This window comes from Vigna angularis, chromosome 2 (genome assembly GCF_016808095.1).
Source record: "Vigna angularis cultivar LongXiaoDou No.4 chromosome 2, ASM1680809v1, whole genome shotgun sequence".
Taxonomy (NCBI): Eukaryota; Viridiplantae; Streptophyta; class Magnoliopsida; order Fabales; family Fabaceae; genus Vigna; species Vigna angularis.
Window position 1 is genome coordinate 34,236,301 of NC_068971.1, and position 13,749 is coordinate 34,250,049.

The 13,749-nt window shown below is 28.7% G+C and overlaps 1 protein-coding gene across 1 annotated transcript; it reads left to right on the forward strand.

Annotated features, from left to right (window-relative positions):
- Window positions 1-1,661: 1,661 nt before the first annotated feature.
- Window positions 1,662-2,173, forward strand: LOC108328607 (arabinogalactan protein 14-like). The gene has a single exon (XM_017562490.2). The coding sequence runs from the start codon at window positions 1,743-1,745 to the stop codon at window positions 1,917-1,919; it is 177 nt and encodes a 58-aa protein (XP_017417979.1). The 5' UTR covers window positions 1,662-1,742; the 3' UTR covers window positions 1,920-2,173.
- The last annotated feature ends 11,576 nt before the right edge of the window (window positions 2,174-13,749 follow it).

A 13,749-nucleotide genomic window follows, 5' to 3' on the forward strand; every position in this document is an offset into this window, starting at 1 on the left:
AATATAAGCACAAAGATCACTTGGGATATTCAGAAGGCCTGAGTTTGAGAAAAGAAGAAAAGTATTACCTAAAAAAATAGAGCAATATCTTGGTGTTACGAGGTTCACCCAGAGAATTATGATTGGTATTCATTCGTACAAAGGTAAGGGAAATGGTGAATGTGAGGTTCTTATGCAACTCTCATTTAGAGGTGTGAAATGCAATGCCATTTTTGATGCACATACAAAATATCTCTCTCATCATTTTATGGTTTTATTTATACCCTTTTGTCTCTAAAATGAGGAAGTACTAAATAAATTATATATCAACATTATACACACAGACACTTTTCTACACCATTTACTGTTACAAATTTGGATAGGAAGTTTTTTTTAATTAATTATATTTGAGTTGTATTACGTTAATAAACGTTTTTTAATTACAATTGTAGTATTATGTTTTTAGCCATTATATTTATTTTCTCATAATTACCAATTCTTCATAATTTGAAGAGTTTAATTTCTCCAAAATTTATAAACCACTAAAATTATGCAATAGAAATGTAAACATGATTAAGAAAAAAATTGATTCAAAGAAATGTACCTCATCCATTCTATACTATATTAAAATGCTTACAAGTGATACAAAATTGTTTTTTTTAGAAAAAAGCTAATGTGTTTTTAGAAAGAACAAAGAACATTGACGATAATGACGAATACAAGGTATGAGAGAATAAGTTAATCAAGCTGTTGACTTCGAAATTATCAATGTCCAAATCATAACATACACAACCAAATATTCCTTTCAAAATTTTAAATAATTAATTAAATTACTACCTTTCCAAATAGAGTGTCAACAAATCAGACTTTATATACTTAACCTCAATAGTTTATTAGTGTGTAATGTAGTTTATGTTTTATTGATTTGTTACTACACTTGTTTTAAATTCAATAATAGTTTATTTATTGTATTTGTGAAAAACAATACCTTTCTTTTTAATATTCTAAAACAATAGTATTATAAAATAAAATTATATTGCCACGGTTTTCATTTATTTTCACGTGTTTTCATAGAGATGCCATTACATTTTTTTGCAAAATTAGAATTATTTCTAACATAAATGCAAAAGAATAATAAACCATCAAATTAGTTATAGCAATTAAAACATAGCTATTTATTATGCTCAACATGTAGATTGAACCAAAAAAATACATTATCGAAACAACTATTATAAGTCTATTAACGAGTTGACATTTGACCAAAAGAAATGACATAATTTTTTTCTTAAATTCTCTTAATACAGTGAATACCAACTTCAATATCCCATGGTTTACTAATTAATTCAAGTTTTGATACCTTATATTTACATTATTACCCCCAAACTTCTACGGGAAATGGTGGCCAACCACAACCACAAAGGCAATTTAAAAAAAGTAGCATAATTTTTTAATATGTAAAAAGAAAAAGGAAATTTTATTTTATTATTATTTTATAAAGAAGGCGAGGCCCACAAACCGTTGGCGACAGCTGTATCGCAGCATGAAATCGAATGGAGACACTCTGTCCAACAAACCGGGCAGGTGCGGCTGCCCGCAACCTCGAACCTGTCGCCAGCGAGAAAGTGCGGACAGCTGCCCGTCTTTTTTCGCTGCCCGCATCTATATAAGACCACCCAATCCCCCATGATGTTTTCCAACTGCCACTCCATAACCTTCTTTCCCACTTGCACCAAACAAAAAAAAAAAGGTAACACCTTTGAGCAATGGAGGCACTGAAGATGAAGGTTTTCTTGAGTTTGGTTATTGCCATGTTGGTTATGGCAGCAACTGGGGTTTCAGCTGCTGATGCACCTGCCCCAGGTCCTTCATCTGATGCTACAACAACTCTCTCCACTGTCTTTTCTTCTCTCTGTGTTCTTGCATTTTCTCTTCTCTTCTGATTCTCCAACAATTCTTTCATGTCTGGAGTTGAGGTGGTCGTGTTTGGTGTTTTCTTCTCTTTTTTTTCCAATCTGCTTCGCTACTGTTTGGTCACTGTACTCTTCTGTGACTATGCCTTTTTGTTTTCTTGGGATATACATGGGTGACTTGGAGTGAGGGAGAAGAGAATATCACATATCTAGACTCTTTTTTCATATTTACTATTATTTTCATCATCATTCTTATTCTCATGTAACAAATTCATTCTTCCTCATTGTACTTTTTTTATGGGTTGTGACAATGTAATCTTATTGTGATTTGTATGTTCCCCTCCTTTCACTTCCAACTGCTTTTTTCTGTGCTAATCATTATTCTTTTCAATTTGTCTTCATCGTTCAACTCATATTAATTATTACGTGACACGTTATTAATTCGGTAAGTTAAAATTAAACAATCGTGGTTATCTTTTTTAATAAGTTGGTTAATGTTATTATTTATTTTTGCTAAAAGTTATGAAAGAGAATGCGAAACTAACTTTCTTTGTGAAATAATCTGATTATTAATTCGTGTAAAAATTCATGGCTAAAATTATTTAGACGTATATCAACTATTTCAAATCAGGTTCAACAAAATTAACTGTAGTGATTTTTTAGAACATTTTTACTTTTGAAATGTGTCGGCAGGTTTATCAAAGGAATAGAATAGGGAAAAGACCGGTGGCCGTTATTAACGGAACAAAGTTCGGTTTTTGTCTTCTTCACTTTAAGGAATAGAATGTGGTTTATTTAATAATTTTAAATTTCATTATGTATTTTAAATAATTTTGTCCACATTAAGCAGAACGGTAAACAAATTGTTATTATTGTGAAATAAGATTGAAGTAATCCAATTTACAAGTTAATATGTAATTTCGTTTCATAGTTAATAGACACTTATATTATTTGAATACGTAATAAATATTTGATTTCTCATGAATGAAATAATGTTTCCAAAGGAATCTTTAGCTATGTCTTCAAAGACAGAAAACCCAGACTTCAATATGTGGTATTTTTAATTTTTTTAAAAACAAATATGATTTATTTATTTTAAATGAATGATAGAGATATTTATAAAGAATAAAATTAATAATTTAAATTTTAGAAAAATTAAGTCTTTTAGAGGACCAAATTAAAAACTCGTGCTTTTGTTTTAAACATGCTATATATACATTATTTTTTATATATAAATTATTATTTTTTAATTAAAAAAAATCTTCATTTTCTCTACTCAAAACAAGAACACATAATCATAAAATAAAAAAAAACATATTTTTAATTTTTTTTAAAAACCTATAATATTCTTTATTCTTAAACATGATATAAATAATATAATAATATATAAATATAATTTTAAAATATATATAAAGAGTAAAATGAAAAAACTTTAGAAGAACCTAACTCTCCTTATATAACGAAATACCGTCCCTGAATATATTCACAATATAATTATAGATCTTATAAATATGTTATTATTAACCTATCAATTAATAACTATTTTAAAATATACCCTAACAATTTGATTATCTCTTATTATATTTCTAATAATATTAGGTTACATCAATACGATGACTTAATATGATTATATTATTTAATCAAAAGGTAATATTACAATATATTGAAGCACCATAAGACTATTTCATTTAACTTTTACTTTTTTTTAATAATTTCTCATACTTTTTCCTAGACGAGAGATTAAAGAATAGGATATTAGAAGTGATAATATTAAAAGTTTCAATGTATAAATAAAAATTTTATTTATAAGTATCATTAACTAAAATTATATTATCTTTCTAAAATATATTTTTCAAGAGTTCTCTACCGTTATTCTCTAAGAACTCTCTATCATTTCTTTAAGTTTTCTAAATTTCTATTCATATGTTTGAAAGTTGAAGACGGTCTGAGTGATCCTCACGGTGAGATCTTCAAATTAATTCAACCAGTTTCTCAAATAGAGTAAGTTGATTATCTACTCTTCTCTTTGGGTTAATTTTGTTTTTCTCTGGATATTGGCTATCTGTGTTTTGCATGTGTCATGTGAGTCTTCTATAAAGCTCTCTACCTATCAGTGATTCTAACAATATGTCTTGATCATGATTATGTGGTTTGTAAGAGCAGATAAAGATCCTTGAGTTGTTGGAGTTGTTCTAGGTTTTTTTAAAGCAATTGAACCTCTAACAGGTAAAGGAAGCTAGTTATCTTGAACTTCAACTGATAGGTAAGTTTTAATTGTTGATTGGAGGCTTGTATGATAGTTGAATTGTCTGATGAATTTTGACTTGTTGATGTAATTGAATTCTTGCTATGATAGATGTTTGAAGATTGTAAATTGAGCTAAATTGTGTTTTTGAATTTTGTATGATATGATAATTGGTTGTTTTGACATTTATGGTTGGTGTTAGATTGGTTTTGTAGGACTATAATCACATAAATTTGCAAAATTTTGTTTTACAAAATTATACAGACTTGTTGGGCAGGTATATACTCATCGGACGAAGCTAAAGTAAGAGAGCTACTGACTTGGTGTTCGTTGGACAAGAAAAATTCATTGGGCGAAACCAAAATCAGAGGATTCACTGTCTTGACCGTCGATGGACAAAAATATACTTGTTGGGTTTTGGGAGTACTTTAAGTTTGTAAGTTCTAATGGTTTTCTCGCTGAGCAAGCATATTTGGTCATTGAGCGAGTATGCTATAAGACACTTTTAATTGAGCGAGCATATCTTTTGGCTAAGCGAGAGTGCATTCGTTGAGTGAGCAAATCTAGTGGCTGAGCAATAATGCTTTTGACTAAGCGAGAGTGCATTCGTTGAGTGAGCATATTTAGTGGCTGAGAATAATGCTTTCACTAAGCGAGCAAATATGGTGGCTGAGTGAAAATATCATAATTTTAACTAAATTTTTATAAACTTTTATAATGTGTGTGCTTATGTGAATGCGAAAAAAATGGTTGGTTTATAATATGATATGTGAATGTTTAGTACTAATCCAAGGAGGATTGATGATGGTTTCAAGTAATGTATACATTGATGTAAGAATTTTGTATTAGGGGTTATTTTGATGCTATAAGAGATTGACACCACTTTTAACCCAAACCCTTTAGGCATTGATTTTATGGATCTTTCATCTCATATGGTGTATAACTTAGTCATCTCTACCTGTGACCTATCTCTTTCCCTCTCCTATTTTACACTTGGATTCCCAACAAGCCCTTTGCCAAGAAGACTTTCGGTATAAGACCATTATACTCGTCTGAGCTTGTCACCAAGACAAATCATCGGCTCTGATACCATTGTTGGGTCAATCGAGGAGGAGGTTCATCGAGGAGACACAAACACCAATGACATCTGAGCCCAACTATATAAGAAATTAACGCCACTCTCTACCCAAAACCTTAAGGCAATGAGTTAATGGGTCTTTCATCTTTATATAGTGCTCTACTTTCTCATTTTTATCCAATGTGGGACTTAGACTCACACTTGGATTTTCAACATAAAACAACATTATAAGATAAACTAAAAAGGACACATATCATAAGGACTATCCATCACCGATGAGTACGGATGACAATAAAATTTATACAAGTGAATATCAACGAATAAAATTTGTGACGGGTATTAAATGAATATCTTTAATGGATACTCGAGGATAATGATACAAAGTATTTTAATTACCGACTTATTAATAGGACGAGTACATGTATCATTATATCTGATCCGTCGATGACCATTACTCACTAATAATTATTAATAAATTTATTTGAGTATTTTATTTTTTAAATTCAAGTAATCAAAATAAAATTATTAATGAGAAAATACTAATGGAATAATTGTTTAAATTTTACTTCATATACTATTATTTTTTTGTCTAGATTTATGGAATTAAAGTTATTTTGTAAAAGAATAATTTTTTAAAAATTATATTTTGGTGAAATTTATTTAAATTTGTTGTTTTAAAAGGACCAAAATTATTTGTTTTAATATTTCCATCACTAATATGATTTAAATTTTACTTAAAAAAAATTTCGTGCACGATTTTATTTAAAATTTTAAAAAAATAAAATATAAAATTATCCATAAGTATACATGGATACTCATGGGCTTTTTTAACGAGACATGTAAGAGGAAGACACTTATTAGTTTACATCTACACGACCCGTGACCATCTCTAATAATGACATTCCCAAAGAATGAATGGTAACTGGAATATTATATTTGTCAATTTTAACAGGTTATGACCCCAACTTCTCTGCATACAAAACATGAGAGCCACCACGTTCCTCACAACACCAAAATCAGTAAGAGAAAATGACATTAGGAATAATCAACCAATCTTGGATCTGAATTGAAAGACTCAACAGAGACACTAATTCCTATGCATCATATTAACACCATTCTCAAACATAAGAACGAATCGAACAATGTATCATGTGTCTTATACATGAAACAATGAATCACTTGTCTTGTACACAAAGAACAAATCAGGCTTGTGACTTTGAACAAGTTCATACGTACATGCCAGGTTCACCATTTAAGAAAGAAACTCTTTAATCTTTAAACCCATTCCTAATCCTCAATGATTATAATGAGGACACAATCAAAGGAAAAAAGGTGAATGAGACAATAGAAAAGTGAAGAATATAAAACACGTGAAAGTATTGAGGAAGCAATTTAAGAAAGATAAAGATTCTCTCGTATAATGTTTCAAACTAGATTGTTTATCCATATGTTTTGAATGTTGAATTATTGGAATCCTTAGCCATCTCACACGTCATCAACCACATGACAAACCCACTTCAACATGGGTTGAATTAGTTGCCGTGGTTCCCTCCTTTAATTTTCTAACGTAGCAATCACATCATTTAGTTTCTCTTATTCGTGTAAACCACACCACATCACAGAAAATAAACACTGTCTCTTTTTGTGCTCGTTCCTACTCTCATATTTCAATCTGTCACTTTCTCTCTTTGCACCCTCATAACTTGATCATAACACAAATATCTTAACTGGAGAAAGCTCATCATTTTACCCTTTGGATCCTTTTGCTCAAGTCCCTTTTAACATGGCCATAAGAAACACGAATAACCAACTTGATTACATACTATTATATCACTGCTTTGCATTCACTATTCACCCCTATGCAACTGCAATGCATGCCTTGACTTTGCAATATGCTGTTTTTTTTTTATTTCAATCTGATTCTTCAACCTTTTATTTTGTTTTGATCTTTATATATGTTTTGTTCCATGTCTCTTTTCTTTTTCTTTTTATCAATTGTGATTGTTATCAGTTTTTCTGGTTCATGTTAGGAAGGAAATGATCTGACAAATAAGGAAATGTGATAGCTTAAAACTTGAATGACAATCAAGAATAATCTATTTTGTTTCTATTTTCTAAAATAAGTTTCTACAAATATTCTTAAACTTTTAATAACTATTTATTCTATTAAAAGAGTCCTCTTTTCTTAAAATGTATTTGGATATAGAGAACTAAGAACTAATTAAAACTCTAAAAGATCATCCAAGCTTCTGCATAATAAATTTGAAAACCTGCATAAGCTAAATGCTTTCCCTCAGAACATAACAGAAAGTTGTTGCATAAATTTAGTTGACTTGCTATAAAGTGAAAAAATGTGCATGTTTTGCATCACTGTTTTCATTCAAATATCCAGAAACATTGAATTCGTCCTAAAGTCTGTCATCATGTGTCAAAGAATAGGTTTCTGAAAGAACAGAAAGGGCTTGATATCATGACTGAAAAAACTACAACCTTCATGATGCTAGATGAAGAATAGAAACTCAAATGTAGAAGATAAGCTCAAAGGGCTAGTTGGTCCTTCAACCATAATTTGGGCACATCACTGGTTGATTGAATCCTGAAGATCTCTGACAGGAGCCATTAAACAAACATTTTGGAGTCATGACACACCTCAAAATGAAGGAACCAAAGTATCTACACAAGAAGACTCGTTTGAAGCTCTCAGATTTACTTTCTGAATGAATTGAGACCATAATCTTCACAATTAGAAAGAATAATAGTAAAATTTCTTGAATCCTTGGTCAAAAGGAACCTTGAAAAGTTAATAGGATTTCATAATTGAACAATTTTGTGGTTTCTGGTGGAAGAAATGAAGTCCTCAAAGGACTTTCAAATTAGTGTTTCAGCAACAATCAGAAGGAGGAACACTAAATCCTCAAAATGTAAGTTTTGTGAGTAAACAATACTATAAATAACTTTACATGATATTAAATTTTGTAAAAAAAATCTATCACGTGATATTTTAATTTACATGACTTATGTTACCAGTGAAACTTGAACATTTTTGTAATAGTTTGATAATTGAATATCATAATATTCAAAGTAGACTCACAGTTTATAAATATTCATAATTGAATATCATAATATTCAAAATCTTCAATGGTGTTATTCAACATATTTATAAATATAAATCAAACAAGCAGACTTATAATTTTCTAAATGTCAAGTAACAGAATGTTTGATAAATAAAAAATAGGTTTAACCTATTAAATAATGTCAATTCAATCCTTTATTTTAAAAGTGTTTAAAATTGATCTTCACTCATTAAATTTTGTGTCAACAGCATTAATTTTTTTTTTCACGTTACAAAATGTAGTCTTTTTGTTAGTATTTGTAGTATAAATTAATTCCTTTTCAAATATATAGTTTTAAATTAATTACTTCTTGCTGGGGACTTCCACGCCGTTCTTTCCCTTCGGGCCCCTAGCTCGCCGAAAAAGAGTGCATTTTATGAACCTTTGCCGGAGATCCCTTTACCCTCTGACGCGACTCTTCGTCGGCGAGCGTGGACACACTCTTGCTCACACTGCAAACTTTAGAAACCTCAAAGATCTCTTCGGGCTTGATGAATAACTTCTCCTTCTCGTTCTTAACTTCGGTCTCCATGGACTTCTCCGCATCGAATTTGGACTTCCATTTGGGTGTTTCTGACAACACTTCCTTCATTGTCCATTCCTCCGGTGGCGATGCTCTGTTTTCTGAACCTTTAGCAATAGATCTTAGTGGTGGCTCGCGATGTTTGCTTGAGGATGAAGAATAAGATATGTCGGTACTGACACAACAACCCATTTTAGAAATGTGAAGCAGAGTGGTGGTGGCAGGTTGCTTGGTTCCAACAAAGATAAGAACATGAGAATTGTAGTGAGAAGTAGCAGTAGTTGAAGAGGGAGAAAACAGGAGAGAAGAAACAGAAAATGATGAAATGAAGAGTGAAGATTTGCAGAGGTCAATGAGAAGACATTTATTAAAAGATATCTTCACTGCTCTTGAAATCAATTTGACGGACAAGCACTTAAAATTTTATACTTTATATATTCAATAAATATATATAAATATATATATATATATATATATATATATATATTATTTGTGTTAACGAAAATTAGAAAAACTATAAATTTAGGAGTACATATTAATTTTTGTAACTCTTTTAAGTGTTAATTCTAGCAAAATTAAATATTTTAAGGACACTAGACAATCACCGACTAGCTTAGTTTATATATTGAATAGATTCATTGCAACAAAAAAGTAAATAATTGGTTTAATATAACAAAATATTTGCATATTTCACTTTTCGTATAATAAAAGAAATTAAAATTTCAATATAAAAGATTGATTCTATTATTTTCTTTTAAACTCTTTTAATGTTTAATAATTAAAATAAATAAATATAAGTTTAATTTATAATAATTTTTATATATGTTTATTAAGTAAAATATTAATGATAATATAATTGTCTTTAAGAGTTCTCTCCTCTGTGTGTTTTTTAAATAAATTTATAATTCTCGGTAGTTATTTTAATTATATATTAACGTGTTAATTTTTTATTTAATAAGTTATGTATGTAAAAATATTATAAATTGAATATGTGTTTAGTAATATTAATAATTAACAAAATTAAAATTACAATCTTAAAAGTGTAAATTTTTATTATATTATAAAGTAAATATATTAATGTTTATTTCAATAAGTTAAATTAATATATGTATAAAATATATGATAAAAAGGTCATATACTCAAACTAAAATATTGATGTAATGCGATACAAGTGATAAAGAATATTTGTTGTAAAATTTGAATGTTTAAATGGGATTAAAGAGAGTAAAATAATTAATTATGCTATTGACAAAAGGCTCCAATGTACAAAAAAGTAGAAGAGGGAAAAAGAAAAAATTAATGACGTTTGTGATATTTAACGGACCAATTTCAAACACTTTTAAAATGAGAGACTGAATTGATATTATTCAGCAAAACTGGGGACAAAATAGGCTATTAAACCTAAAAAATAAGAATATACTATACTTGTAAATCCTTTATATTTGTTAAGTTCTCTTTGCAAGGAGTGCTCATATTGCATACTCCCATATTTGCAAGGAGTGCTCATATTGCATACCCGATATATCTTCAAAAAACTTTTTTTTTAGTCAATAGAGTACTTGAAAAAGCTAAAAAAAATCTTTGTTTTCTTTATCTCAATGAGATTTATAAGAAATATTTAGAAATGATTTTGCATATCGCCTATCTATGTAAGCTAAAAGTAATAATTAAAAATACTTGTATAACTATACTAGAACATTTTAAGAGTTTCCAAAAGAAGAAGTAAAACTAATTCAAATTGGAGTGAATCAATATAAGAAAATTTTTAATTTCCTTTGCTATTTATTACATGATTATCTTTAATTTTTCATCCTTTTATAAGCTTGGTGGAAAAAGAATTAAACTTGTTTTATTGAACTAACATATGATTCCTTCAAACTATCTACTCATAGCATTTTTTAACAAGCTTTTGAGAGAAATTTAAACTCTATATTCAATCATCTTACTTTTAGAGCTAATTTGTTCTTAATTGGTATACAAGATAATCTCTTACTCTTTGCTCCCTCGTGGGTGTGCACCATTGGTGAGGAGAGGAAATGACATATTCATCTTGTTCACTTTAATTGATTTGTGTGGATTTGTGGGTGCAAATTTGAGGGGAAGGTTAAAAACTATCCTAGCTAAGATGAGAAGATTCCAGGGGATGGAAACTAAAATTACAAAAGGTCTTTATTACCATTGGCATTGTAAGAAGATAAAGAAACTCATTGATCGCTATGGTTCATGGATAGGGAGGTAGGGAAAGTTGAAGATGAAGTAGCTCCAATCAAAGACATAGTTGCTAATAATAATAATAATAAAAATAATATTCATAACAATAATAATAATATTCATAATAATAATCATAATACTACTAATAATAAAAGTAATATGATTTTATTTTATATTTATTTTAATTTATTAAAATATTTTTTTATTTATCATATTGATCAAATCTTTCACATTTTTTCACAAATTATCTCTGTAAATATATTCACTTTCACCTTCTAATCCTTCAAAATAAATAACAAAAATTTTACTTTTAAATTCCTTTAAATCCATCAACTCACGCTCCCTCAAATCTATTCTACAAAACAAGAGGAAAAGGTCCTAATGTGTAAGGGATAATGAAAGACAACTTATTAAGAGATCACCTCCATTTAAAGAAGAAATAAGTGATTATTTGAAACAATGTGATGCAAACTTAGAAGGTTGGAAGAATCTTGATAAATTCAAGTAGGTGTAAAACTTCAAAACCCATGGATTAAGGCTCACTAATGATAGAAGCACAAATAACTTGTGAGTTTTGCTTTGACAATCAAGAAAACAAAGGGAACAAAAATAACAAGTTGCAAGATGAAATAGAAAATGGACTGAGTCTCATAAATAAAAAAGAACACGCCACCTTTATGATGAATCCCATAGGATAATGCAAGAAGATTTGTGACTTGAGAAAACTTCTTAAGATAAGAACCACAGAAAGAGTAGAAAACTTTTAGGACTCTAAAAGTTAAACAGGGAAAAGGAGAATTCTATCAATCTTAAAAAGTGAATTTTATAAGAAGGATGGGTCATCTTCATATAGAACTTGGCATGAACTTGAAGGAGTATATAGATGCACACATGTGTCTTAGAAATCCTAGGTTCACTAATAAGACTACTTAAGTTAATTTATTCATAGTCTTATGTTTACATTTTAGTTATCTCTTAATCCTAACTACTTCACATGAATGTTTCCTTGATTTGTAGAACATCACACAAGTTGTTCCTTGATTGCTTGATAAAAAAATTGGAGACTCCAATAAGCACACATGGTGCCTCACCTTGAAAGGTCAAAGTGAAGAAGTTACAACCAACATATATGACTTTAAAAGGACATGTGGTTAGAAACTCTTCATGTGTCCCTTCATTGTTTCAAAGGTCAACCTAAAATGTTTCTTTTGAGAGTTCACTTGGATTGTAGAATATTCCAAGAGACTCAAGAAATATTCTATAATCTAAGAGATTCATAAATATAAGTGCTTCTCTGTTTTGTTAAGTCTCTAAGTCTTCATTATGTGAATCTTTCTTGAAATCTCCTTGAAATTTTTTTTCTTTATTTTTCTATTATTTTCTGTTATATTATTTTGTTTATTCTTGAAATTCCTTTTCTCTTTCTTCATTATATTCCTTTTCAATCATATTTACATTACAGCATCTTTCCATGTATCTATTTTTCTTTGTTGTCGTCAAGAGTGATAGTAATAAAATACTTGAGAAACCTAAAGTGACTTAGTGAAAATATTACTTGTATCTTTTTTTTTATTTGAACGGGACATAAAAGAGATAGCTAAAAGTGACTTTATATACTTATGTAAGCCAAAATTGCCAGTAAAGAATACATGTTTAATCTTTTGATTATAGTAGAATTCTTTAAGAGTTTTTTAAGGAGTGTTAGAAGTAATTCAATTGCATTAAATGACATAAAAAGCAAGTTTAACAACCTTTTCTATTACACATTTTCTGTGCTATGTTATTATTTTACAAAATTTATGAAAATGTCTCGAACTTAATTTTTTGAAATAATAAAAAGTTTCATTAGATTAACTGGTCAGAGTGTATTTTGAAAAACTTAAAAAAAGTATTTGAAGTTATAGTCAATTCCCTTAAATTGCTAACTTATTCTTTTTTACTATCAACCAATTTAGTTTAAATATTTTATAATTAAAATTATTTCATTTAACATCACTATTATATTTTTACAACAAAGTTATAACGAAATCATATAACAATTCATCATTTAAACACATATATAGTAACATCACTTAAGTGATATATCCTTACTTAAGCAACATTCCTATAGTGGAAGAGAACTAATTATTAACCATTCCTCTTTAGTAATTATACTTAGAGAGACTTAATTTATCTCTTTCTCATTTAAACTATCAATTCTTACTTGAACATTGAAGATTATCGCTTGAGTAATGTTTAGACACTTGGATAGAGAGTTCCTAAACATCTAATTAAATGTCCTTCACTTAGTATCGATTGAGTGATATATAAATATAACAATAAATTATAAGAAAGTTTAATTTCTACCAAAACTAACTATTTAATTCAAAACATCTTTTAATGATTTCTAATTCAAAACCAAACTTGTTTGAATACAATTTGATTTTGATTCTAGAAATTCTTAAAACATGGACAACTAGCTTCATATAATTAAGATAATTTATTATAACATCTTCATCCTTTTGAATTTCTACAAATCTTATAATGGTTTAAAGTATTAAGATACAACATTTAATCTAAAAAAAAAGTTCCTCAACTCCGTATAAAATCAGTTCATGTATAACATGGACAATTAGCAGTAAATTAAATTCTCTCTTAGAATCTAAACTAGGGTGAATTCACCAATTCTCATTAGTTACAAATAAATCAAA